The 27,309-nt window shown below is 37.2% G+C and overlaps 2 protein-coding genes across 8 annotated transcripts in view; one reads left to right on the top strand and one right to left on the bottom strand.

The window, feature by feature from the left end:
• Osbpl9 (oxysterol binding protein like 9) overlaps positions 1–22,644 on the top strand; it is a 136,299-nt gene extending 113,655 nt beyond the window's left edge. For 3 of the 6 annotated variants that reach the window (XM_076860429.2, XM_076860430.1, XM_076860424.1), the window contains 14 exons: positions 14–118; positions 3,039–3,198; positions 9,495–9,607; positions 9,719–9,837; positions 12,604–12,689; positions 14,883–15,054; positions 16,223–16,307; positions 17,180–17,290; positions 17,559–17,622; positions 17,727–17,867; positions 20,104–20,182; positions 21,030–21,121; positions 21,614–21,749; positions 21,966–22,644. In XM_076860429.2, coding sequence (XP_076716544.1) covers positions 14–118; positions 3,039–3,198; positions 9,495–9,607; positions 9,719–9,837; positions 12,604–12,689; positions 14,883–15,054; positions 16,223–16,307; positions 17,180–17,290; positions 17,559–17,622; positions 17,727–17,867; positions 20,104–20,182; positions 21,030–21,121; positions 21,614–21,749; positions 21,966–22,040 — 1,538 coding nt within the window. In that variant the 3' untranslated portion in view covers positions 22,041–22,644. Of the gene's footprint in view, positions 1–13; positions 119–3,038; positions 3,199–9,494; positions 9,608–9,718; positions 9,838–12,603; positions 12,690–14,852; positions 15,055–16,222; positions 16,308–17,179; positions 17,291–17,558; positions 17,623–17,726; positions 17,868–20,103; positions 20,183–21,029; positions 21,122–21,613; positions 21,750–21,965 lie in introns of all 6 variants that reach the window. The other 3 variants (XM_077109923.1, XM_077109922.1, XM_077109924.1) reach the window with 1 other exon arrangement.
• Positions 22,645–22,953: 309 nt separating this feature from the next.
• Nrdc (nardilysin convertase) overlaps positions 22,954–27,309 on the bottom strand; it is a 90,007-nt gene continuing 85,651 nt past the window's right edge. For both annotated transcript variants that reach the window (XM_076860421.1, XM_076860422.1), the window contains 7 exons: positions 26,492–26,539; positions 26,190–26,242; positions 25,740–25,823; positions 25,077–25,167; positions 24,534–24,650; positions 23,685–23,774; positions 22,954–23,531 (listed from right to left, as the gene is read on the bottom strand). In XM_076860421.1, coding sequence (XP_076716536.1) covers positions 23,334–23,531; positions 23,685–23,774; positions 24,534–24,650; positions 25,077–25,167; positions 25,740–25,823; positions 26,190–26,242; positions 26,492–26,539 — 681 coding nt within the window. In that variant the 3' untranslated portion in view covers positions 22,954–23,333. The remainder of the gene's footprint in view (positions 23,532–23,684; positions 23,775–24,533; positions 24,651–25,076; positions 25,168–25,739; positions 25,824–26,189; positions 26,243–26,491; positions 26,540–27,309) is intronic.

The raw sequence follows: 27,309 nt of genomic DNA, 5'->3' as shown, positions 1-27,309 counted from the left end.
TATTCAAATCTAGAACCAGCTCAGTTGTGTAAGTCAGAGCAGCGTCCGTCTTCCTTACCTGTTGGACCTGTATTAGCTACCTTGGGACATCATCAGACTCCAACACCAAATAGTACAGGTACAGATTTGTGTAACCTTTTTTTCTTACAACTCTCCATTAACATTTAAGATTTGTGTATGACTCCTAATGAGTAAAAGTTGAAGGAATATGATGTATATTTCTATTGGAAACAGTTTTATCATTATAGTACATACATGAAGTAGTTAACTTTGTTATTGAATTAGAAGCTTTAATAAGTAATTATAGTTTAAATAAAATATTGCAGGGTTTTGTGTAGCTTAATAATTATTTGGGATTCATATTGAATTTTGGGGGAAATTTACTCAAGTTAGACTTTTGTGTACTTTCTTACTGTAAAGAGATCAGACAAGGGGCTTGGGTTGTGGCTCAGTGGTAAAGTACTCACCTAGCATGTGTGAAGCCTCGGGTTCGATCCTCAGCATCACATATAAATAAATTAAGATATTTTATCCAACTAAATAATAAACATTTTAAAAAAATGAGTCACGTGGAATAAATGCTTTAAAAAAAGAGAGAGATCAGACAATATAGAAGTATACAGGAAAGCTGAAAGTCCTCATTAGCACCCTCCCCCAATTTATATACATGTTTGTACAAATGCACAAGTGTAATTTTATTTAGTTGTTTTCATGTTCATATAATTAGGTCTACAACATTCTTTTAATAGCTGCCTGGGTAGGTGTTACCTCTTTTTCCATTAATGCACATTTAAGTAGTTTCCAGTATTTTCCTGTTATAGCAATATTTTTCAGTGATATTTTTGTACGGTACCTTTGGCACATAAACATTTATTAGTCTTTCACATTTTTTGCCACTTCATTTTAATTTACATCTGCTTAATTTGTTTAGAATTATGGGCTTTATTTTTTTCTCCAATTTACAGGTATGCTATTCATGTTAGATATTAGATTTTTTTAAAAAAACATTAAATTTATGTTATACTACCTATAGAACCAAATTCAAGGAAGCACTGAGTGCTTTGGACCCTGTTAAGTCAGAAAGCCAAGGGCAGAACCACTCTTGAGAAATGGGAGATCAGCCCCACTTCTTCTTCCGCAGATTTCTTTCTGGGTAGGACTTTTCTTATGTAATAATAATAAATTCCCATGTGATTTAGCCTATTTCAAATCTTGAATTTGTGAATGCACTGATCCTGTTGTGTTGGTCTTTAATATTTAACCGTGTGGGCAATTTCTTCTGAATTTTGAAAGAAAAAAGGTCAACAATAGCCCTCTTAGAAGCTCTTGGGAAAATGCAAATAAAGAATTTGAGTATAAAGAAGTTGAAATGTTTTGGCCGACTTCTGTATTTTGTGAACTGAGTCACAATTCATTCATGTTGACAGTAGTACCAGTGATTTTTGTTTGTGGTTTATAAGGTTGGATTGTGAAGCAGACAAAATTTATCTGTTGAAAAATAGATAAAACTATTTACTAATCTTGAAAACAGGAGGAGCTTTTCCTTAGATTAATTTTAGTGTGATTATCTTTTCAGAAGTATTTCAGAAAGAGATTATTTCAAGAATCTTACTATTGTGATTTTTGTCTTGTTTGAGCTTTCATCCTTACTTCTACTTTCTCCACCCTCCTTTCCTTTCCTTTTTTCACTAATGTGAAAAAACAACAACAACAACAAAAAAAAAAAACTAAGAAATCATTTTGTTTGCTCTAATAAAGGTGCTCCCAGTTATTTGGTTTGTAGTTCCCAAACTCATTTTCTTCTTAGACCCATTTTCAGTGGTGTGATTACCTGGAGTACTTGCATGTTACTTAATTATTTGTAATTCCTAGTCTAACTTCTCCTATTCCAATAAGAGAAAGTTTCTTTCCTATCTTATTTCTGCTGTTGGAGAAAAAAAAGAGAATTTAAAGTTATTTGCCTAGGTAAGTTACCTTTTGAATTTCCACAATTACTATTTTAAAAGTATTTTTGTGAAAATGGCAACCAAGTGTGATAGACTGATTTGCTTTTTCTTAACTATTGAACCAAAGATATAGGAATGGATTAAAAATCTGCGGGTAGTGTTAGATTCATTTTCATTGCTGTTACCTTCCATTTCTTCCAGATCTGTAACCTTAGCTTTTGATTGCCATCAGTGATTTACTTAACATTAGCCTGTAGCAGGTATCTGCATAAATTGGCATGAATTATGTGACAGACTTAGATACATAGCACATTAAGTTGATCTCAATTCTTTGTTTAATATATATTTTGGCTTTATTGCTCCATCTGGTCATTTCAGATTTGATAGTAGTCATCTTTATCTGGCCTTCCATATCTTTGGTTAGACTCTTTAGGAATAGGAAGACATTCTTCCTAGCCTTTTCCTCTTCTGCATTCTTTCCCATACTAGCCCTCTGTTTTTATTTCTGTCCCTGAGCCCCAGGCATCTGACTTATGCTTAGGTGGAAAAGAAATGAGGAGCATGTGTAGTGTGTGCTCAGAACTTTGTGCAGAGGTTTAGAATTTTTCATGTGACTTCTATGAAAAAGGAATAATGTGAATGTAATATCCTGAACAGTATTCTAACATTTGTGTAGTGTTGCTATTTTTTCTGTATGTTTTCTATATGGTATATTTTTCATTGGGTCTTAGTATCTGGCCTCTAGTGTAAAATAAGAGTTTTGGCTTCCCATTGGTACTGGTGTCTGTTTCAAGACTTCAGTATCACAATTCACATAATCAAAAGCACTGCCTTCTTAATATTAAAGAGAAATTTACCTTAAATTATAGTTTGGGGATATAGAATCTTTTTCCTTTATTTAAAAGGCTATTTCCCCTTTCTGTAACATGATAGGCCTTTTCCTTGTTTACTTTAAATGTTGATTTTCTTTACAAATGGTGTGGAGACTTCTACTAACTTAACCAAACTCTTGATCTTAAAAAGGTCTGCTTTGCCCCATCTCCCTAATTACCAACATTTTTCCCCCTAATTTAAACCTTTTTAACTTTCTAGGCAGTGGGCATTCACCACCAAGTAGCAGTCTAACTTCTCCAAGTCATGTCAACTTGTCTCCAAATACAGTCCCAGAGTTTTCTTACTCTAGCAGTGAAGATGAATTCTATGATGCTGATGAATTCCATCAGAGTGGCTCATCCCCAAAGCACTTAATAGAGTAAGTACTTGAATAAAATGTGTATTTAAAAGACTCCTGGTTTTTAAAGATACAATTTGATTTTGAGACTGATGATAATGAGAGACTTGCTTTATAAAGTCTGCTAAAAGAACAACCTACTTTTCATTGGCTTATTGAGCAAAGTGAGTTCTAAGGGAGTTTTACTTTTACTGCAGATTTAATCCAAATATAATTAGTAGCATCATTGTGGTAATGTTCCAACAATGTAAGTTCAACTCTGGAAACTTCTATAGCACCCCAACATTAAGAAAGGATCTAATCTGATTGTGCAAGCTATGAAGTATTATACAAGTAAGAGCAACTTAGAGTCTGTTGGGGGAACGGATAGACATGTATAATCCACAGAAGATACAAGGTATGGTGTTTTATTCTGCTTTAAGCTGGGTAACTATAAACTGGGTAGCTTATAAACAACAGAAACTTATTTCTCACATTCTGGATGCTGGGAATTCCAAGATCAAGTTGCTCACCGCCTTGGGTGTCTGGTGGAGGGCTTGCTTTCTTCATGGATGGCACCTTTGAATGGTTTGTTCTCACATGATGGAAGAGGCAAGATGGCTCTCTAGGACCTCTCTAAGACTAATCCTATTCATAAGAGTACCACCTCACAATCTAATTACTACCCAAAAGCTGTACCTCATACTATCACATTGGTCATTGAGTTTCAACATATGAATCTGGGGAGGACACAGACATTAAGACATGCAGTAAGAATAAGCACAAGCACAGACAGCCATGGGACATTTTGAAGTCTTGAGAAGTCAGGGAAGGATTCCCAGAGGGAAGATTTGGTGGGGGTGGGGGATGGGGGGTGGTAATGATCCAAAGGTGAGATGTGGGTGAGTAGAGAGCAGGGAAATGGGGCTAAGGGGAGGGGTAAATGGAAATGTTTGCTTGCAGATGCAACCCTATTAGAAAGGCCTAGAGGCAAGGGGAGCTTGATTTCTTTGAGGACTTGTTAAGTATTTTGGTGTGACTGAAGTATAAGGTGTGGTAAGTGGCTAAAAAGAAAAGCACAGAGCAGGGAAAGATGTGAAAGTTGACAAGGACCTGGGCATAAAAGTCTTTAGCCTTTTATGAATTTTGAACATTTTTACCATGAGTGATGGCTGTTACTGGTCAGGTCTGCATTTTAGAAATAGATTGACCTAAATTGTGTAAAATTAAATGTGGGTGGGTGGGAGGCACTTGATTACAGATAGAAAGACCAGCCAAAACCTGATAGTAATAATATTGGGAATGGAGGGAAAGGTTCTAGAGATAGTAAACAGGCAGATTTTAGCTGATCATGATGATATATTTTTCTTAGAAAATATTTTACATCATTGAGTAAAAGCTAGGTATGTACCATTTTGTACAGTGAATGTTTGAACTGCCATCCATTTACACTCTACACATAGCTAATAAGCGAAATACTTGTCAGCTCCAATAGTATACAAGTTTCTATTGTTAAGACTTTGGATTCTGAAGTTTTAAAAAGAATGGCTTCTAAATCTGTTTTATTTCAAAGGTGTGTGACCTTGGTCAAGTTATTTAATCTATGTAATCCTTTTCCTTATTAATTTCAACTTCAAAGGATCACTGTGAATATGTAAATGAGAATAATATAAGTCAAGTGCTAAATTAGTGTCTGGCACATAATAATAGCTGTTATTTTATTTCTTTTTTGTATTGGGGATTGAACCATGGGTGACTTACCACTAAGCTAGTCCCTAGCCTTTTTTATTTTTTATTTTGAGACAGGGTTATCACTAAGCTGCTAAGGGCCTTGAATTTGTGATTCTCCTGCATCAGTCCCCTGAGTCACTGGAATTACAGGCATGTGCCACCATGCCCAGCTAATAATAGCTGTTATTTTAAAAAGTGAATTAATCTTTTATATATTCTGCTTGTGTTTATCATAGATGTATTTGGCTTAGTTTTTCCTGGCATATTTTTTTTTAGCTTTACTGCTTTCATGGGGATTGGTACTATTGTTATGACTTGGGTTGGCTTTCTAAGAGTACAAATTTGGAAATTATTATATGTGAATTTATAAGCAAAGTATGATGAGGTAGTCCCTAGATATTGGATGTTGGTTTCTTTTAATAAGAAATTTTGTGTAGGGCCCTGGGGTTCTCTTAAATATTGAGAAATCTGGTATTTATCTATAGTTGCATCATAATGGCTCAAAATCTCAGCTGTTATAAGAAAAATGATTACCAATTTTGTTGGCTCATAAAGTTTTTTGACAATGGATACAATTCAACCTTTGTGGGGAAAAGTGAAATATGTGATCTCATTAAAACAGGGTAGTCAGGGTTCAGAGTTTTGAGCCCACAGTTCAAAGCAAGCTGAGCAGTAGGACTTCATTTAGCATGGACTGACTGACTGACTCACCGATCAACTGACTTATTTCCTATCTCCCTTACTACCTGTATCCATGTTTTTTGGTTTGAGATGGGGTCTTGCTGTGTTCCCATACTGGCCTTGAATTTTTGGGCTAAAGCAGTCTACCCACCTCAGCGTCCCAAGGAACTATGACTATAGGCACACCATCTTGGTATCTTGTCTTTTTTTTCTTTATTATTATTATTTTTTTTCTTCCTGGTACTGGAGATTGAACAAGGGGCACTTTACTAAACTACATCACTAATCCCCTTTGTGTTTTATTTTGATACATGTTTTCACTAAATTGCCAAGGCTGGCTTCTAATTTCTGATCCTCCTGCTTCAGCTTCCTAAATCATTGGGATTACAGGTGTGCACCACTGGTTCTCTTCTTGATGGTCTGTTAGGAAATAAACTATTGAGATTGGCAAACTTCTCATTGCCAATGAAATTTCCCTTTAATTTTTTTTCCTAAAATTTTATGATTATGGGGCTAAAAGAAAATAAGCATTTATAAGAATATTCCAGTTAAAAGGTTGATATCTGAGGTTCCATCATTGGGGTTTTTTGTTTTTTGTTTTTTAGTTTTTGGTGGGAAGGGTCCCAGGGATTGAACTCAGGGGCATTCATCCACTGAGCCACATCCCCAGCCCTATTTTGTATTTTATTTAGAGACAGGATCTTACTGAGTTGCATAGCACCTCACTTTTTCTGAGGCTGGCTTTGAATTCATGATCCTCCTGCCTCAGCCTCCTAAGCCACTGGGATTACAGGCATGTGCCACCTTTCCTGGCTTCATCATTGTCCAAAAGAACTAAAGATAGTCTCTTATGCCAGACATTAGCTTTTTTTCTAAACAAAACACAACTGAAAATGTCTTGCTAGTAAATGGACTTACCCATTCTCTTAAAGCATATAATTATGTACAGTAAAGTATTTACTGTAATAGGCATGTCTGCAAGTTCATCTGCATACTGGTGGGCTGTTCCCACTCCTCTTTCTTTTAAGCTTTGTGCTTTCTGTGTGCCCTGCCCCTCAAATACACAGTTATGTACTTCCCATTTGAAAGGGTTCAGAGTCAGTTTCTGTATGCATTTAATCCTTTCTGAGTTCCCTTCCCCACTAAATTTCACATAACTCTTAGATACCACAGTGTTTTGTTCACTTGTTTGCCTTTTGTTTTAAAAGAGGTTTTAAATCCCTTTAAATTTAGTGTGCTGGCTCAAGCTCCACACTGTCTTGTAACCTTACCCTACTCAAATATGGAATTTATATTCTTTGCCTGGCCTATGTAGGCTTTGAGCTGTGACACCTGCTTACCATCAGCTGCTCCTACTAGTTTTCTTGCTCTCATACCATTTTCCCCCCTCTTTCTCTGAAGGAAGAGAGCTTATTAGCTTAAGTCCTTTCATTGGCTAAAAATGTGTAATGATGATAGCTTTCCTTCTCAACAGTGTTACTGAGCAGTGTGGTTTACACATTTATAAGTTAGATGAAAAGTACATGTTGAAAAGAACTTCTGCTTTGGAGTCAGATGGGTGTTTGAAATGGCTCCACTGGTTTCCAGCTATATGACCCCAGACCCATGATTGACCCTGTGAGCATCTGTGTGTCTGAGAATAATAATGCTTTCCTTACAGGGTTGTTTTAGAGCGTTTGGCACATTATAGGGACTCAGTAAATTGTTATTATAATTAAGTTCAGAACTTTAATATTTTTGTACTTCATGATCCTACATTTCATTCTTGACAAGTGAGCCCATTGCAGATATACTGTCCTGTTCTCATCTGTGTTATTGTCTGATTAACTATATTCTTTAAATAATGCTCTAAATGAGGCAAACTGTAGAATGGTTGAGGATTTGTCCCTTTTCCGTTTTCATATTATGGACTGGCTGAGGATTTGTACCTTTTCCATTTTGTTTTGTTACTTGGGATTGAACCCAGGAGTACTTAACCACTGAGCCACATCCCCAGTCTTTTTATTTTTTGAGACAGAGTCTTGCTAAGTTATTGATGGTTTCACTGAATTGTTGAGGCTTGGCCTCAAACTTGTGGTCTTCCTGCTTCAACCTCCTGAGTTGCTGGGCTTACTGACGTGTGCTACTGCATCCAGCTTAGATCTGGTTCCTAATCATGGGTAAAGAGAAAAAGCATAGCATAAATACATTTGATCTTTGCCATTTCTTCTAAAATATGATGTATGTTTTATAGGATTTCAAGTTAGGTCAGTTGATTTAAAAGATTTGACTATTTTGATGATTATAAAAAAACACAAAAACTTTGAAGATTATTTTCATTCAGTTCTTTTACTTAATGATAATTTGACTTCTTGGGTCTTTTACTTGAGTTTTCAATTGCCTCTCAAAACTGGTGAGATAAACATTAGTTATAGTACCTTGTAATGTATATTACTAAATTATCCAAGAAGCAGTATTCAGTTCTTGAAAAATAGATCAAAAACCAGGTAACCAGGGCAAACAATGTTTAATAAGAATACGTAGTGTAGTCTTAATAGGTGGTTATTTTAGTGTCTAATATAGGGATTTTTAGGGCATTCAGGCTTATTTTTTATAAAACTGTAATGGTGGGTACATATCGTCATATATTTGTCGCTGATGATAACACGTAGAATACATAACACCCCACTCACATAACACCAAGAGTGAACCCTAATGTAAATCATAGACTTTGAGTTATTATGTAGAATTATCACTTGTAACAAGTGCGGGATGTTTGTGGAGGAGGCTGAGCATACGCTTAAGGACAGGGAGTATAAGGTAACTCTGTACTTTCTGCTTAGTTTTGCTGTGAATCTCAAAGTGCTTTATAAAATAAAGTTATTAATTTAAAGAAAAGATAAACAAGGGTAAACTTATATATAAATTAGAATATATAATGTTTTATACTTAAGATTTGTAATAAGACCATGATTATTATAGAGAACCATTTTATAAGCACCTGAAATGTGAGAAATTGGTTTTCTGATTTTACACTGAATAAGTAAACTACAGTCAGGCATGGTGGCTCATGCATGTAATCCTAGCAACTTGGGAGGCTAAAGCAAGTTCAAGACCAGCCTCAGCAACTTAGTGAGAACCTGTCTCAAAATAAAAATAAAAAAAAATTTAAAAAGGGGGCAGATCTGGGGATGTGGCTCAGTGGTTAAGCGCCCCCTGGGTTCAGTCCCCAGTTTAAAAAAAAAAAATAGTTAACTGTGCTTTTCTGATTATTCTTCAATTTATGTACAGATACTTCCCTGAGTAAATTGTGAACACAGGTATAATAATCTAATACAGGTAGCTTTCTTTAGACCTATTGACTAGCTCATAAAGCCAGTTATCATAAATTTACTTGAAAAAATGATTTTTTATTTTTTTAATTTCAAATTTTTTTTAATGACTGGAAAAGGTGTTACTATCATTGTGGCTTTTATCAAAGGATCTCAAAAATATGGATAAGACATCTTTCTGAGACTTAATATAAGACTGTTGACTTTCGAAGTTCTGGGAATTGTTGCTAAGTGTTGTGACACATCTGCATGTATACAGAGCAACAAAATCAGAAACGAACTCTAGTTTCAAACTTGAATGCAGAGGCAAAAATCTTACTAATTTTTGATTCCTTGTCGTAAAATGTGACTTGGTTGAATACACCATCCAAAAAGAACAAAACAAGAGACCTTGTCATCAGGCCTCACAGTTCACAGTCTTGGTGACAGGGAGAGAGATGGAATTGCGCGTGTGTGTGTGTGTGTATAACCTGAGAACTGTAAGAATTGTTTGTCATCCATCTGTGTATTTTAGTTTTAAGTAACTTTATAAGTTAACATCTTGCTATGACTTCAAATTGCTTTCTTTAGCTTAAGAAGGTGATTATTATTATTATTATTTTTTTTTTTTCTTAGTTCTTCTGGTTCTGCCTCAGTCTTGACACACAGCAGTTCGGGAAATAGCCTAAAACGCCCAGATACCACAGAATCACTGAATTCTTCCATGTCCAACGGTACAAGTGATGCTGGTAAAGGACTTTTGAAAACAACATTTTTAATCTTAGAAACATTTGTAATACTGGTAGCAGCACAATTTGGCCCAATTTAATACTAGTCTAAGAGGATCTGTTTTGTTTTAGACCTTTTTGATTCACATGACGATAGAGACGATGACGGAGAGGCAGGGTCAGTGGAGGAGCACAAGAGTGTTATCATGCACCTCTTGTCACAGGTTAGGCTCGGAATGGATCTTACTAAGGTAAGAGCTAAATTTGGGATTTGGTTTAAGACTTAATTTGTATGTGTGATTCCCAGGGATTGGGTGGTTATAGTACTTAGAAAAATGATAAAATTTATATGTAAAATGATATACTTATGTCATGTGATTTAACTTACAGACAAGTAATCTGAAAATTTTGTAAACGGTTGATATAAGTTCACTTATGATTTCCTGGAGAATATGAGTTGTGGAGATTAAGATTTGAATTTTATTTTATTTAAATGAGAAATAATAATGGGGACTTGGTTAGAAAGCAAACCTCAATTTCAGTGATGTGTGCATAGAATCATAATGAACAGAGTTTCAGTCTTAGGGTGGAAGGATCTGTGTTTACCTCCTACCTCTGGTAATGCCAAACCATCTGACCTTGAGCAAGTCCCTTCCTCCAGATCTCCTGCAAAGTGAACATACAGTGGCCTCCTTCTCAATGTTATTGTAAGGATTAGAAGATGCATGTTGAGCCATATAGTGGCTATATTCTGGATTTGAATTTGAATTTAAACCTGGAGCTTTAAACAGTGATTTAGGAGACTTAAGTATATCTTTGTGTATATCTGCCACTGTGCTAAGCATGTTTAACTCCATTTTATAGATGAGGAAACTAAACCCAGGTTGAAAAAAAAATTTTTTTTTAGTTGTAGATGGATAACAAAACGTTTATTTATTTTTATGTGATGTCTAGGATTGAACTCAGTGCCTCACGCATTCTAGGCAAGCACTCTACCACTTAGCTACAACCCATCCCTCAGGTTAAAATTTGGCTGAGTCATATTAAGGTGGCAGAACACTGATTCTAACCTGGCTTGTGATTTTAAAATGTGTCATCTTTCCATTGTTGCCCTTGAAGTGAGGGATTGAGCTGTGTAACTTTCATTTCATATTGGTTGAAATATTGTATCTATCTTTAGAATTTTAGAAAATTTATTATTTTCACTTTATTTATGACAAAATGAACTCTAGTACTTTGTCACTGGTGAACTTAATCTTGATTTTGAATTTAGAGAGCTATTATGAAAAATGCTAATCCAGTAATACCTTTTAATAATTTATAGTCATGAGTCATTTAACAATAGGGACATGGTCAGAGAAATCTGTCATTAGGCAATTTTGTCATTGTGTGAACATTGCCTACACAAACATAAATGGTATAGCCTGCTACACTCCTAGGCTATATTATAATTTTATGGGATCATTGACCTATATGAGATCCATTTTGACCAGTTATGTGGCACATAATTGTATCTATCATTGAGTCTTTTATTTAGAAATATTTCACAAAACTAGAAAAAGTAGTACTACAATTCATTCTGAAAAATTAAGAGACCCAGAATAGCCAAAGCAATCCTGAGCAAAAAGAATGATGCTGAAGGCATCATAGTACCAAACCAGAAATTATACTACAGAGAAAAACAGATTGGCACTGGCACCAAAATAGACATGAAGGCTAATGGAATATAATGGATGACACAAGACAAGCCCACATAGATACAGTTATCTGATATTAAAATATACGTTGCCAAAAACATGTTGGAGTAAAGATAGTTTTTTTAACAAATGGTGCTAAGAAAACTAGATTTACATATGTAGAAGAATGAAGCTCTCAACCTGCAGGGAAGTCAACTCAAAGTGGATTAAAGTCCTAGGAATTAGAAACTCTTATTCTAAGAGGTAGGCCCATCGCTCCCAACATATTGGTATAGGAACCAACTTTCTTAACAATCCCCCTAGAGAGCAAGAAATAAAACTAAAAGTCAATAAGTGGGATGCCATCAAACTAAAAAAGCTTCTGTATAGCAAAGAAAACGAGCATGAAAAGAGAGCCTACAGAATGAGAGATCTTTGCTACCTGCTCCTCAGGATATTAATACCCAGAATATATAAAGAACACAAAAAAAATCCATAAATGGACAAAAAGAACTACACAGACACTTCTCAAAAGACGAAATACAAGTGGCCAACAAATACATGAAAAAATATCCAACGTCTCTAGCAATTAGGGAAATGCAAATCATAACCAATCTCACTCCAGTCAGTAATCAAGAATAATTAGGGCTGGCAAGAATGTGGGGGGAAAAGGTACACTCATGTATTGTTCGTGGGATTGCAAATTAGTGTATCCACTCTGGAAAGCAGTATGGAGGTTCCTCAAAATACCAGGAATAGGGCTAGGGATGTAGCTCAAGTGGTAGTGCGCTTGCCCGGCATGCGCGGGGCGCTGGGTTTGATCCTCAGCACCACATAAGAATAAAATAAAGATGTTGTGTATACCGAAAACTAAAAAATAAATATTAAAAAATTCCCTCTCTCTCTCTCTAAAAAAAAAAAAAAAAAAACTAGGAACGGAATCCCCAAATGATCCAGCTATCCCACTCCCATATATTTCCAAAAGATCCAAAATCAGCATACTATAGGGAAAAGGACACATCAGTGTTTATAGCAGCACAGTTCACAATAGCCAAACTCTGGAACCAGCCTGGGTACTCTTCAATGGATGAATAGATGTACTCAGTGAAAGGAAGCTTGCACAGAGGAAATGACATTTGAACATGCAGTACCCCTTCTCTGTTTTTCATCTGCTGGGCTACTTAATGGGCATTTTGGAATAGATGAATTTGAGTGGTATTGTTTTAGAAACATGCCTGGGCAGTATCTGATAAATGTTAAATGATTGGAATGAGTATTCTTTTAGCAGTTCAGTAATCTGTGTTTGGAATTTAATCCTCACAGGTCAATTGTGTTTTTCAGGTAGTTCTTCCAACATTTATTCTTGAAAGAAGATCTCTTTTAGAAATGTATGCAGACTTTTTTGCACATCCGGACCTGTTTGTGAGGTATTTGAACACAGTAGTTTCTAGTTTTTCAGATTTGTTACTCAATAGCCTTCTGCCTTTGCAGGATAAATGAATTCCTTCTCGCCTTTCAGACATTTCTGGGTAACAGCAGGATTGAATGTTTGTTTACATTATTTGGTGATGGTGATTTTGTAAGGCAACCAAGTTTACCACTTTAAAAAACTTCTTAAGAACCGATTAATAGATGCCCAGTATGTATAAGGCCAAAATTATAGGCTTATTTGATCCAAACATTGATTATACTGTTAATTTATTTGTACTGTATCCTGGGAGAACTTCACTGAACTGAATTCAGAAAACTTTTCTAAAGATTTCTAAACAAGAAAACTTTTCTTGTTTGGCAGGCACTTTGTTATGAACTGGAGAAAGAAAAAAAATCTGTGTCTGCCCTCGAGTTTATAGTCTAGTGTTGGATTATAAACTTTCATAAATTTTAAACTTAAAGTTTGTACTGTTAGCTGTCTGTACAAGGATATATGTAAAGGTAGGATTGATTTATGAGGAAGCAAGTTCACATTGCTATTTTTATCGGTAGCAGGGAAATTTTCTTTGTAATCGGAAATGCTCTAATCTATTTTCTGATTGTATCTCTTGCCTTGGACTATGATTCACTGCAGCCAGACATAAATCCCTCAGGTTTTCATGGTGATTGGGCACATAGGCTGACATATATGTATATATTTATTCCATCTTGATGAAGGTTTTAGAGGACCAGATAACCAGTTTTGAAAAGGCACGAATACAAATACATATGGAAGTGTTTGAGTTAGTAGATAATTTAACAAATAAGCTCTTTAAAAAAAAAAAATTTGGTAGTTGAGATGGACAGCATGCCTTTATTTTATTATTATTATTTTTTAATGTATTGCTAAGGATTGATTGAACCCAGTGCCTCACATGTGCTAGGCAAGCATTCTCATGTGTGCCTCTAGGTTCAATTTCTGGTTCCAAAAGAAAGAAAAAAAATGCCAATAGATGAGATTAAATGGAATACTGAAAATACTTGATTAATTAAAAAAAAAGGAGAGAGGAGAAATAATGCCATGAGGAACAAAAAGGACATGTAGAAAACAAATATTAAGATGGTAGAGTTTAAGCTCATTTACATCAGTAATTATGATAAATGTAAATATAATATGCTCACAATTTAAGAGAACAGAGATTGTCAGACTGGATAAAACAAAATGTAGCTGTATTGCCATTTCAAGGGGAGAGACTTGAAATATAAAGACATTGCTTGGTTAAAAGTAAAAGGATAAATTAAAAAAAAACAAGGGGCTGGGGATGTAACTCAGTGACAGATTGTGTGCTTAGCATGCAAGAGGCCCTGGACTAGGGTAGGTTCCCAGGTCAAAATGGCAGTCAGGCCTGCTGTTGCAGCATCAGGCCAGTGGCTGGATGGTGTCCGAAAATGTTATTATAATGTTGCAGGAGTCAATAAACTAGGAGTAATGAGAGATGATACAGTATATGAGGATGATATAAAAGAAGCCATAGAAGGTTTCCTGAGAACCTTCCAATCCCACCAGTTCTTCCCTGATTTTTCTGAGAAAATCATAAGACTGTAGAAGATCCAAAACAGTATAATTGGTCACCTTGATTCAACTGACCTTTCTGAACACTGCCCAGCAATTGTATAACAGCCTTTTCAAGTGCACTTAGAATATTCATTAACACCATATGGAGAGAAAAAAAGAAAAACCTAAAAAAGATAGATCATATGCTGCAAAGCCTTAATCGATTTAAACTAATTGTATTCACATAGAATATATTTTCTGACCATGAAAGAATTAAATTAAAAATTAACAATAGATACAGGAAATATCTGTTTGTTAATAAAATAATGTACTTACATCAGGTTCTGGAACAGGCAAAACTAATCCGTTGCACTAGAAACTAGAAGCACTGTTTGCTAGGGTGGGGATAGGTGGTAATTGCTTGAACAGAAGAATGATAAAACTTTCTAGAATAATGATTAAATAAATGGATATGTACGTTTGTCAAATTCTTCAAACACTAAGATTAATGCATTTAATTATGTATGTTATACCTCAATTAAAAAAAAAATCTTAGGGGTAACTCTTGGTGTCCTGGGTCCTCTCCAATCCATGGCTTAGGGCAGACATGCTAACAAAAAAGCAGGGCACTAAATTTTTTCTTTGTCTCTTGCAGCATTAGTGACCAGAAAGATCCCAGGGATCGAATGGTTCAGGTTGTGAAATGGTACCTCTCAGCCTTTCATGCAGGAAGGAAAGGATCGGTTGCCAAAAAGCCATACAATCCCATTTTGGGTGAGATCTTTCAGTGTCATTGGACGTTACCAAATGACACTGAAGAGAACACAGTGAGTTATGCACCAACAGTTGTTTTATCTTAAATTGTACTGATGGAAAATTTTACTTCATTTAAGGGCAGATAACAGTGATGAAGGCAGTGAGCAAAATATGCTTACTATGCAAAGAACATTGTTGTCAAATTAGCATATTTTGAAAATAGTGAGGAAGAGTTATAGTGGAATGAGATGAGAACAGAGATTGAGAAATCAGATCATATAGGGCCTTGTACACCATAATGATAATTTTATAGCTTGTCAGAATCTCATTTTTGTTTTGAAAAAGTCATTATGATGAGTTTCTGAAAACCAGATTTAGAAGCAAGGAACCATTCATTATTCCAAGAGAGAGATGGTTGATTCCAGTTCTGTTTTGGTGGTAGAACTGGTAGATGGATTGGGGGAGGAAAGGTAAGGAAATCAATCAGAGATGAGCCCTTAGATGTGTGCTTCAGCAGGTGGTACTGTCATTTACTGGTAAGAAAATATTGGACCTGGAGAGGGGAAAAATCAAAGGGCTCTGATTTGAAATTAGAGTATAAGGGGTTTGTTAGACATGTAAGTGAAGTTGTCTGGAATCTGAGAGGGTAGAATATGGAGAGAGTTCTTAGCTGGAGATGGGGCTTCCAAAATTTTAGTATGTTTAGATGGTATTGTGAAGTCTTACATTTGGATGAAATTACCTCGGAAGATAGCTAGTGAAGAGGATGTAACCCAGAACTGAGCCCCAGAACTCTGTCATTTATAAGTCTAGGAACATTAATGAAGAGTTAGATACACACTAAAAGGCTTCTAAGGATGGAAAAGAAAAAGTTCCTAGTCCATTGTGCATGCCACATAGTAATCTTTCAGTAAACATGAGTCTCTATAACTTTTCTTTCCTAAGTGACACATTACATATAGTCTTTACTAAAGATAATCAGTATATGTCTATTCTTATTCACTTGACAGACATAAGTATCCACTGTGTCAGGCCTTTAGGATTGTCTTAGTATAGTCAGGGAGATTGACACAAACTGTAATAATAGTATTGTAATTGAGTGCCATAAAAGAAATATGTAAAGGGTGATTGGTGTGTATATAGGAGGGAGCAAAGACTCCAGTTAACAGATTTTCTGTATTGTCATTTGTTTTTGTATTGTCCCACATCAGTAGGAAATTATGTTGTATTTGCTTGCAGGAGCTAGTTTCAGAAGGACCAGTTCCCTGGGTTTCTAAAAACAGTGTAACATTCGTGGCTGAGCAGGTTTCCCATCATCCACCCAGTAAGTTACACAGCTCTTCTGCAACATCCACTATGAAACTATTCTGCCTGCTGAAGATCATTAAAAATTCTGTAGCTGAGATTGCTTTATTGTCAGTTGTACGGCTAGCTATATCATCACCATTACCTGAAGTAGAAACTCAGTTGATTTGTTCTTATTGTCAATTCCTTATATAAGTTTCAAGATTCTTAGTATCACTGACTAAATATATATATGAAAAGAAGGAATTTGGGAGATAGATATGGTGGTACACAACTGTCCTCACAGCCACTCAGGAGGCTAGAGAATCATGAGTTTGTTTTATTTTGAGTAAAATAAAAAATGGTTAGTGGTAGAGCACCCCTAGGTTTAATCCCCAGTATCATTTTATTTAAAAAAAAAAGATGGGGGCTGGATTTGGGAAACCAATGCTTAATGCTTCTAAACTCACACATAATGCTCTGCTCTAGAGACCTTAGCAACTTTCAGACAGTTTATATAAATAATATGTAATTTTTATATTGTATGTTCTGGACATAGTGGAAAGAATAAATATCCTCAACATCTTGTTTAGTGAAGTATTAAAATTGGAAGTACTGGATGGGCTCAGGTTGGGGTTGGTAATAGGCATGCTTGCTGACCAGAACACAAGACACTTTTGATTTTATGTCTCCTGGAGTGTCCACAGCCAAATTCATTTTAGGGGAGCTTTGAATGGGTGCTTACATTGGAGAAAGAGTGGAAAAGGCAAGTGGGTACCTCATGGCGTAATATAAGGTTGTTCTTTGAGAGGTAAAGGACTTCCCTGTGAAGCCAGGTTTTTCCCCCAGATGGGGTTTAAAGAGGTAGCTGTAGCTATATAGTGCACTAATAGAAAACACTTTCCTATTCAGTTTCAGCCTTTTATGCTGAATGCTTTAACAAGAAAATCCAATTCAATGCTCATATCTGGACTAAATCAAAATTCCTTGGGATGTCAATTGGGGTGCACAACATAGGGCAAGGTAAGTTTGTGGGCATTGGGTGGACTACAGTGTTAGGAGTTTGTATGTCTTCGAATACCTGATAGACACCTGTCTAGTAAGGGAAAATGGCTACAGAAAGCCATACTGCATGCTGTTGGGTGCATGAAAGCATATGTACTGGGATGAAGACGGGATGGGATACAAAATAGGTTACTCCTAAATCAAATGAAGTATCCATTAGACAAACTACAAAGCCTTGTGGCCAGTTGACACTATTAATCAGAGGTTTTATTCCTTCTCTCCCCAGGCTGTGTCTCATGTCTAGACTATGATGAGCATTACATTCTCACATTCCCCAATGGTTATGGAAGGCAAGTAGAGCCATTTCCATTTCCTCTGATCAGCAGAAGACTCCACCAAATCCATTCCTTTCCTCATAACTATCAGCCTTACCTGAGAACTTTTGATTTTCCAGGTCTATCCTCACAGTGCCCTGGGTGGAACTAGGAGGAGAATGCAATATTAATTGTTCCAAAACTGGTTATAGTGCAAATATCGTCTTCCACACTAAACCTTTCTATGGAGGCAAGAAACACAGAATTACTGCTGAGATTTTGTAGGTATTTTTTCTCAAGTGCTATTCCATTTTTCTGAAATACTTCCTTTTGTCTTAAACTTCGTTAGGGATTATTTAAATTGTTTTGTCCTTTTAAACTTGTAGTACATCTCTTACTAAAATCCCTTATGAAAAGGAGACCTAGAACTCAGGTTCATAAAAGTCAGGGGTCACTGAGGAGACCTGCTTCCTCACAACCTGATTTGCAATGGGAACTGAAAGAGGTCTTCTACCTTTTCTGGCTAACCCAGACCATGGATTCTTAAAGATTGGTCCATAAACTAGTCCTTAACAGCAGACTTTGTGAGTGTCCCCTGAGTGTCTCCCAAGTCTTCATAGTCCTTCCCTTTTCTGTGCCTTTGCTAGGGGGAAAGCAGTTGGGTGGGTTCAGAGCTTGCCTGGAAGGGGACAGTGCAGTGTTGTGCCACTGGACTTTTCTCTGCCTTGGAAGGCCTTATTGGGAACAGTGTCAGATGGAAAATATATGACTGGTAAACCAGCTTTCCAGGGAGATGACTTAATGTGGATAACTAAATTGGCAACCCAAAACATCTTGAGCAGGTTGGGTCCAGGAACATAAGATGAAGTTTACAAAGAATCAGTAACATTGTTGGATTCAGAAAATATGGTAGGGCTTAGAGAGCAACACGAGTCACTGCTAAAAAAACAGGAAGACAATGGAAGCAGGTTACCCTCCTTTTGAGGTAATCAACCCCACAGGAACTGTTAGCTCAACAGAATTTTCTGCCAATTAGAGCCATATGTAGTAGAAAGACTACCTTCAAAAGTTGTGAGCTCGCTGGGCACAGTGACACATGCCTGTAATTCCAGTGGCTTAGGAGGCTGAGGCAGGAGGGTTGTGATTTCAAAGCCAGCCTCAGCAACTTAGTGAGGCCCTAAGCAACTCAGCGAGAGCCTGTCTCTAAAAAAAAAAAAAACAACATTAAAAAAGGTCTGGGATGTGGCTCAGTGGTTAAGTGCTCCTGGGTTCAATACCCAGTAACCCCCCATACTGCACCCCCTACACACCAAAAAGTTGTGAGCTCAGAGAGCTCTTTGTGAAGTCATTTTATTCAGGATTTGAGCATCAGACAAAGTTTGAGCATCAAACTTTTTGGTCTTTGGACCCCTTTATTATATCCATCAATATTTTCATGAGAAATTAAAAGATTTTAAAATATTAATTTTTAAATTAGGTTTTTTTGCAAAAATAAATTTTGTGAGAATAATAGCTTTTTATGTTTTGAAAGTTTTATAAATCTTCAATATAATTAATAGAATACAGGTGGATTCTACTAAAATCTGCTACTTCTATTCTGTTGCTACATATTGTATAGTCTTTGGAAAACACTGTACACTTGTGAAAAAACCAAGTGGAAACGACAAGTAATATTACGAAAATAGTTTTGACATTAAGCACTCCCTCCCTTATAGGGTCTTGGGAACCCTTAAGGGTACCCAGACCACACTTGGAGTCATCACATAATAACCTTCTAATCCTGGAAATTTTTCTTTCTCATTGTTCCCTTTCCCCCCATTTTCACTTGTTTCCAGCAAGGGATAGCAGTTTTCATCTCTCTACCTTGGCTTTTTTTTTTTTTTTTTTTTTTTTTTTTTTTTTTTAATTTCTGGTCTCTTTTAGCCTCAGTTTATGCTTTGTCCTTCCTAACCTGGCCTATGCTATTAAATTTATCTGCCCAAATTCCATATCTGCCAGACACATGACTGTGGTGTCAAGTAAAGGCCTGTCAGGGCTTTGGAGGATCCTTGTTTAGGAAAAGAGCCAAAACTATTTGATCTAGAGATTTCTTTAAGCCTGGGGAGAAAAACTATATACTAGAGTTAAGTTTCTTCGCACCAGCAGTTTTGCCCTTGACCCCTGGTGCCCACATGAGCTCACTACACACCTAGAATCTCAATGGTGAGTGAGTCTAGTAGGCTGTGAACAGTTGGAGGGCAGGTAATGTGCCAGGTGCCAGCATCTAGCACAGGGCTCCCTTGCCTATCTCACACCCGTTGCTTATGGGATCTGCGGTTTATTAGCATCTTGTTTAGGGCCCCTTTCTTATCATTAGCCTTGAGAAGTCTAGTTCCATTAAGCAATTTTTACCAAAAACCTCACAGTTGCTCTTTTATGTTCTATGCTTTGACAATAAACCATGCTGCCTACAAAAAAATAAATTGGTAGAATAATTCCCAATTTGACACTAACACAAATATTTCCTTTTATATTTAGTTCTCCAAATGACAAGAAGTCTTTTTGCTCAATTGAAGGGGAATGGAATGGTGTAATGTATGCAAAATATGCAACAGGGGTAAGAACCTATATTTTGCCACTTGTCTTTGGCTACATTTAATTTCAGCCTATCCCTTTTTCCTACTTTTCCATTTGAAACTTTACCACCAATACCACCTATAGTGTCATCTCTTCAGGGTGAGCTTTACTCTTCCTTCCCCTTCTTCCTTTCCAGCAGTGCAGGTAATAGAATGATTTTTACTTTTCTCTCTTTACAAAACACTTGAGAATAATATATGTAAAACAGTGCTTGGCACATATTGAGCACCCTGTGTTAGGCCTATCATCTGAATGTGTGCCATGTTTGTAAAATGGAGTGCTAACCAAATTTGAGTGTGTGTGTGTGTGTGTGTGTGTGTGTGTGTGTGTGTGTGTGTGTCTACACTCAAAAACTAATAAAATTAACTAACTGCCACCAGGCATTCAGAAATAAATGAGTCCCACCATCAAGGAATTTTCCGTCTGTATACCACCCATGAAATGTTCTCATTAAGCCACGAAGAAAGGTGGTATAAGGATAACAGGAGGAATCTGTGAACTGGATTTCAGAGAATTTGCAATGTAAAAAGCACACGAAGATTAATTGTGATGGGTCTGGCTTCCTAGGAATGATGCCCATACATGTAGCAACATAGCCACATTGAAAATATCTGTAGCCACATTTAAAATATCTGTTGAATTGAGCCTCTGGACTTAAAACATAAAATGGTATTATTTTAGCCTTAAGGCTGCATCATTTACATACATGAAACTTAATCTGTTAATTAAAGCCTTCTGTGAAGAGTTGACTTTTCCTCAGAAAACAGTTTAAACGATAAAATATCCCTTTAAACGATAAAATATCCCTTTAACCTCTCGTTTTCTAGGAAAATACGGTCTTTGTAGATACCAAGAAGTTGCCTATAATCAAGAAAAAAGTGAGGAAGTTAGAAGATCAGAATGAATATGAGTCCCGCTGGTAAGGAAAATTAGAACTTCTTTTCTTCAGTGGAAATTATGGCCTTGGGAGGAAGTGCTTACATCTGCCTCTGCAGTTGACCTCTTGACCCTTCCAAGATCACATTTTAAATCTGAGGTTTTTCCTGAAATGCAGCTTCTCAGCTCCTCTGTTCTAATCCTTTCAATTTAAAGTAAAGGACACTCAAGCCCTAGAGAGGGAAACTGACTTTCCCAGGTAGGTATAGATAGAACCAGAAGTAGAATCACAGGTCTCAGCTCCCTTTGTCCTTTCTCCTGTTGCTTGTTTATACTTTGATAGCTAACAGGTGGGGGTCTTCCTTAGGCCCATTTCTGTATTCTTTACTCCTTCTGTGCCCTGTTGCCACCTTAAAGAGATTTATTATAACACTCAAGAGCCATTTGATTTATATTATTATTTTTATACTTTATTCAGAGTGGCTCTAGACTTTCATTCTCAAGATTGTCCGTTCTCTTGATCTCTCTTCTTTAGCCTTTGGAAGGATGTCACTTTCAATTTAAAAATCAGAGACATTGATGCAGCAACTGAAGCAAAGCACAGACTTGAAGAAAGACAAAGAGCAGAAGCCCGAGAAAGAAAGGAGAAGGAAATTCAGTGGGAGACAAGGGTAAGCCCCACCTAACTGCTATTCCCCTATACCTTGAGTAGTAGTAATTCATTCACGTTTTAGCCAGGTGGTGAACACTATGAACAAAGATGATCACTGGTCCCTTCCTGAAACTCATTTCGTCCAATGAGGAGAGAAGGCATGGAATAATAAAAACTACCCTATAAAAGAATAGTACAAAACAAGCAAATAAATGAATTCTTATTCTTCTTACAGTTATTCCATGAAGATGGAGAATGCTGGGTTTATGATGAACCATTACTGAAACGTCTTGGTGCTGTGAAGCATTAGGCTGGGAAACAAAAGTTTACACCCGATGACCAGGGCAAGTTGTCCAAATTAAGCAACAATCTTCCTTTGGGAGAACCTATCACTCCCTTCTTATTGCAGTGGTTCCTATCTCAGGGATACTGGACTTTCTGACACAGATGAACAATTAAAGCTGGAAAAGCTTCCCTTTCTCTATGGCAGTTAAGATTTTGACTTCAGTCCTGAGAAAACAAGATGTCTGCTCCTGTTCCAGACCCCATGCTTTGAAAAGTTTCACACTCTGCACTCTTGTTCTGCTGTTAAGACATGACAAACAGACTCTTATTTCTTCGTTCATGTAATCTCTTGGGTTCTATATATACAAATATATACACACAAAAATATACCTGATGGCAGATTTTTCATAATCTTCCATCTATTGTAAATATTGGTTCCTCAGAGTTGTTTTAGAATATTAGTGCAATGTATTAAAATCAAGTGTTAGGAAATTTCATGGTTTCACTTATGATAACTTTTATTTTGGAAATGAACTATTATTAAATTGTATCTAAACCTGGATTACAGTTGAATTATATTCAGTGCTTCTTAAGGCTTCATAAAGTAATTTTTCCAACCTTTTTAAAAAGTGTATTTTTTTTTTAATCTTCATGTTTAGACATGGAAGCCAGTTATTTGGCAACCTTGAATATAGTAGCTTTTCACAAGAATTCTTAAAATACTGGAGGGTCTGGCCTCCTTTTCCTCTTCCTACCCTTATTGTGCTGTTCTATCTTTTGTCCCTGCTAAGCTTTTTTCTTCTGTTAACACACGTAAGGCTACCAACATTTCACCAAAAATATTTTATTGCCTTACAGTGTTTAATGTGTATTTTTAGATCCACACACCCCACACTGAAATAAAACATAATAAAAAGAATGCCACAGCAGCAGATGGCTCATTCTGAAGGGTAATACAGAACTATCTTTATTTAAAAATACATTTAAAAAAAAAAAAAACAGGTATTAGTACCTAGCATTTAGGTACTAATAACAAATTGGTTACATAGGGCCTCTCAAGAATTGGATTCTCCATCTGAGATGACACAGGCCAAAGCTTCCCAAATAACTGCTTCAAATGTGTCAAATTTCACACTTGTCCACCCCCTACATTGACCCTGTGTTGGTTAGTCTCAACAGAAAAGGAAAAAAAGTAAATTGAATTCTATGATGCCAGTGCAAAAAATTCAATGTAGGCCCAAAGGCAGTAGTAGTGTACCTCCATAAAATACAAACACATCTTTAAATACACACTCCTTCAGGCCAATGAGACTGCAGTTTATTTGACTATTTTATGGTAGGGGAGAAGGCTGAGTGTTGATGTGAAAGCCCTGATATCAGTAATGGGGATGGTAGAATCTGCCAGCAAAGGAGAAGGTGGCAGGTAGGCTAGCTGCATCACTTCACAAGAAGAGTTTGAATCCTCACCAGAAGGGGTGCCATCCCCTTCCGGTTCATACTTCCCATATCCAACAACCTGAAAGAGGAAAAGATTCAAGGTAAGAAATGTGTTGGCCATATTGTAGGCAAACAACTTGTTTAGAATTTCTATTAACCACCCAAACTCAGTAAACGACAATCCTGGAAATTCTGGAAAGAAAGGAACTATAGTTTACTTAACCATACTCACATGAACACTGAGCATTTTACTTCCTGGTCCTCTGTGAGCCTTGAACCAGTTAACCAGGTCTGACTTCGAGAATGACTTCAGAGCTTCAATCTTATAGAGGAAAGGGAGATAGGAAAGACAGATTGATCCTGCTTATATCTGAGCACTTTGTTTTATTTTCAGTGTTAGCTCTAACCTTCCAGAGAAGGATAGAGAGAGGATGAACCTCTGTGGCACAGCTTCATATTTCATAGTAATGATCTACATTAGCAGGTAAGCAAGACAGCAGATGTTGTAATTACAACTCAGTACTGTACTCAACTAGAAACCCAAGTCTTTGGTGTCACATTTCATTTCTCTGGCTTGAGAAAATATAGCAACTACTGATGTCAACTGGAGTGCTTTTATTGAGCTGGGCTCCTTCTGCCTCACAGAGCAATGATGTCTTTGTTAATGCACTGCAGGAGAGCTACCTATAATCAGAGGTGACACTAAATTGCAGGATCCAGAGAGTTCTTTTTCATGGGTTATATTATTTTGAGCTAGGAGTCATCAAAAAACCTATACAACTGGAATAAGTAAATCTGGAGGACATCAAGTCCAACTTTCTATAGCAGAAACCCTTTTGAATCCATATATATAATAAAACGTTGAGCTTCTCTGAAAACAGGTAGTGGGAGGTAAACTTTAGCACCACACTCACACTCACATAGCCACCTTATCTGGAAACTCAGTATTTGAATCAAGAAATGAGCAAGTGGCCAGGCCTCAACAAGTATCCCAAGTAGCACAATACTGGGATGCTTGCACTTGAAACTCATAGAATTAGGAACCCTCACATCAGGGCTATGTTGGTCTGAAAATCATTACCTCGTGGGCAAGACGGTCAAAGAGATACTGTTGTGTCACCACTTCATTCCAGTTCCTGTCCACCTCCTCCCCAAGGTGGGTATCTTCACACTCTTTGAGCTTGATCAAAGCTGTAACCTGTTCCCACCAAAGAGACACTCAGGCATGACATCACACCAGTGTGCACAGCAGGAATTATAATCCTATCAAATCTGGCTTGTGAAGGACCTAGCCAGCATTATTGGAAGAGAGGAAGCTAGGGGGACATTATGATCAGAAAAAGATGGAGCTATAAATCTCAAACCCGCTGGGCTTGGTGGTGCATACCTGTCATCCTACCAGCTTGGAAAGGTGAGGCAGGAAGATGGCAAGTTCAAGGCCAACCTCAGCAACTGGTGAGACCCTGTCTCACAAAAGGCTGGGATATATAGCTTAATGGTAGAGTTCCCCTGGGTTCAATCCCTAGTACCACAAAAACAAAAAACTGGCCTACACACTGAAAAACTGGTATATGGTATCTTGAAGGGTTGCATAAACCAAGACTAGACAGACCAGTGCAGTCACCTGGGTGTTGAATGCATCTTCAGTGAGGTTCTCGATCTTCTCTTCAAAGCTGGAAAGAAACTCTTCTATCTTCTTATCAACAATTTCAGAGCTGAAATAGAATATCTTCAATGAAAAGCAATCAGAGAGCTCATCTCTGGCAAAAGTCAAAGGAAGGAATTAGGACTAAGGCATATTTCCAAGGAAAAGACATAAGTGTTTTCTAAGACTTCCATACTCAACCATAAGCTGAAGGAGGGAAGAGAATGGGGAAGAACCTTCCTATACCCGGCCCCCCACCACTAGAACAATTTCTCTAGTATCCTCATCCAGAAGTAGCTACAGCCATACCTGACCATTCCAAAGCTGAGAACTATCAAGACCTTACATTTAGTTCCAGCATAAATGTCAATTTGGGAATCATTACCTTTCTTGTTCTCATCTACCTAATGAAAAACATTGGCAAGTGCTGTCAATAAGACTTGAGCCAAGTCCTAAAGGGCCACTGGAACCCATATATCAGTTCTCATTATGGTCATCTACTGCCTCCCCTCTGCTCCCCAGTGACTAAATAGAGCAAACCCTGCTTGTATTAAGAGTTGCATGAGGCTTAAGGAAGTATCTGTAGTTCCCATTCTCCAAGTCTAGAATAGGTTAGATCCATTTATTCACTGGCTTACTCACTTATATTTGGTTGCCTGAGTCCCCACAGTGACAGAGAATCCTAGAATCCCAGATGTATTCCGACAGGTTGGGTATACATGGTACCTATAAAAAAAGAAGTTTTTTGGGCTCATGAGGTTACTGGGCTCTGCCCTCAGAAATTCAAGGGGGAGGGTTTCTACCCACATACTGGGTTCTGAAAGTCCTAAAAGATGACCATAAATGTGTATACAACTACTTAATTCTCTTGTCAAGGTGTGCACCCCTTTCCTGAACTAGGGACCACAAGTTAGCTTGCTTTCTTGTTTATCTTGCAACTTGACCAAACTGAAAACATGATCATAGTCCAAGATGTAGCATATTTCAAAAATTCTGACAAGTAAGGCATGGAAGGACTGTGAAGTTGTGAGAGGCTGCAAAAGAAGCCCCAGACTCATTGTAAAATTTCAGTACCCTTATCAGCGAACTTACCCAAGGGTCTGCTTGGTTCGAAGGAAGTCAAAACAAGGCTCTTCCATGTGCATCTGTAATTCAACACACTAACCATCAGCCCAGAACGCAGCAAAGAGACTTCCATTTTTTCCCCTCAAAAAAGTGTTCCACATACCTCCATGGTCCAGCCTCTCACTACTTTCCTCCTATATCCCTTTCCTATGCTCTTACTGGGTAAGAATACTAAATGACGACCCCAAGTCACCAGCTTCCAAGGAGAAAGGCTGGGTCTCAGTGAACCCAGGCTCTTAAAAACACCTTGACTCACTTTATGCACTTACCACAAGCAGCTCCATAAGAGTATATTCTCTTAAACTCCTGGTACCTGACTGAAAAGACAAAGTGATCAGACAAACTAAATATCCAGTGGCTTACAAAACTTTTTAATATTAGCTATTCTTTTTAAAAACTTTTTTATAACTTTGCTTATTATTTTTTATTTGGTGCTGAGGATTGAACCCAGTGCCTCCCATGTACTAGGCAAGCGTTCAACCATTGAGCCACAACCCCAGCCCAATATTGGCTATTCTTAACAACTACTTATTATCATCCCCTCTCTTAGCCCCAAGAGAGGTAATCATACACTCTCCGTTCCCACTAACCTGAAGGTCTGTAAGAAGAACTATGCTAGACACCTGTAACTGCAGGTGGACATGGAGGTGGGTCTAATAATCCTGACCTGCCAGACCCTGCCTGGAGGACCTAGAGAACTCATAGGACACTTTCTAAATTCAAGCATTTTAGTTCACGGCCCTATGGAAGATAGCAGGAAATGGTTGGGGATCATGAAGGAATAGGACCAGATCTATTTCATAGGTAGAAACAACTGTTCCTATAAAAAACATCCAAAAGGAAAAAACCCTATTTAGAAGCCTCATCCTAACTACCCCGGAGAGAAACAAAATATCTCAGAATGAAGATGGCAGGAGACAAAGCCAGAAGATGGTTGCCTGTGCATGCATCTCCAGAGTCAGGCTTTTCTGAGACTCATTTCTCTTGATCTTCCCATTTCACCAGAGAAAGAGGCCTGTGTGCCCTAGAAGCCCTTAATAATCAACAATGAGATTTCCTATTTTCTTCTAAGAGAGCTGCAAAAAAG

The sequence above is a fragment of the Callospermophilus lateralis genome, chromosome 7 (assembly GCF_048772815.1).
Source record: "Callospermophilus lateralis isolate mCalLat2 chromosome 7, mCalLat2.hap1, whole genome shotgun sequence".
NCBI lineage: Eukaryota > Metazoa > Chordata > Mammalia > Rodentia > Sciuridae > Callospermophilus > Callospermophilus lateralis.
Note: the sequence above shows the minus strand (reverse complement) of the source record. Positions and strands in the feature narration are given on the sequence as shown.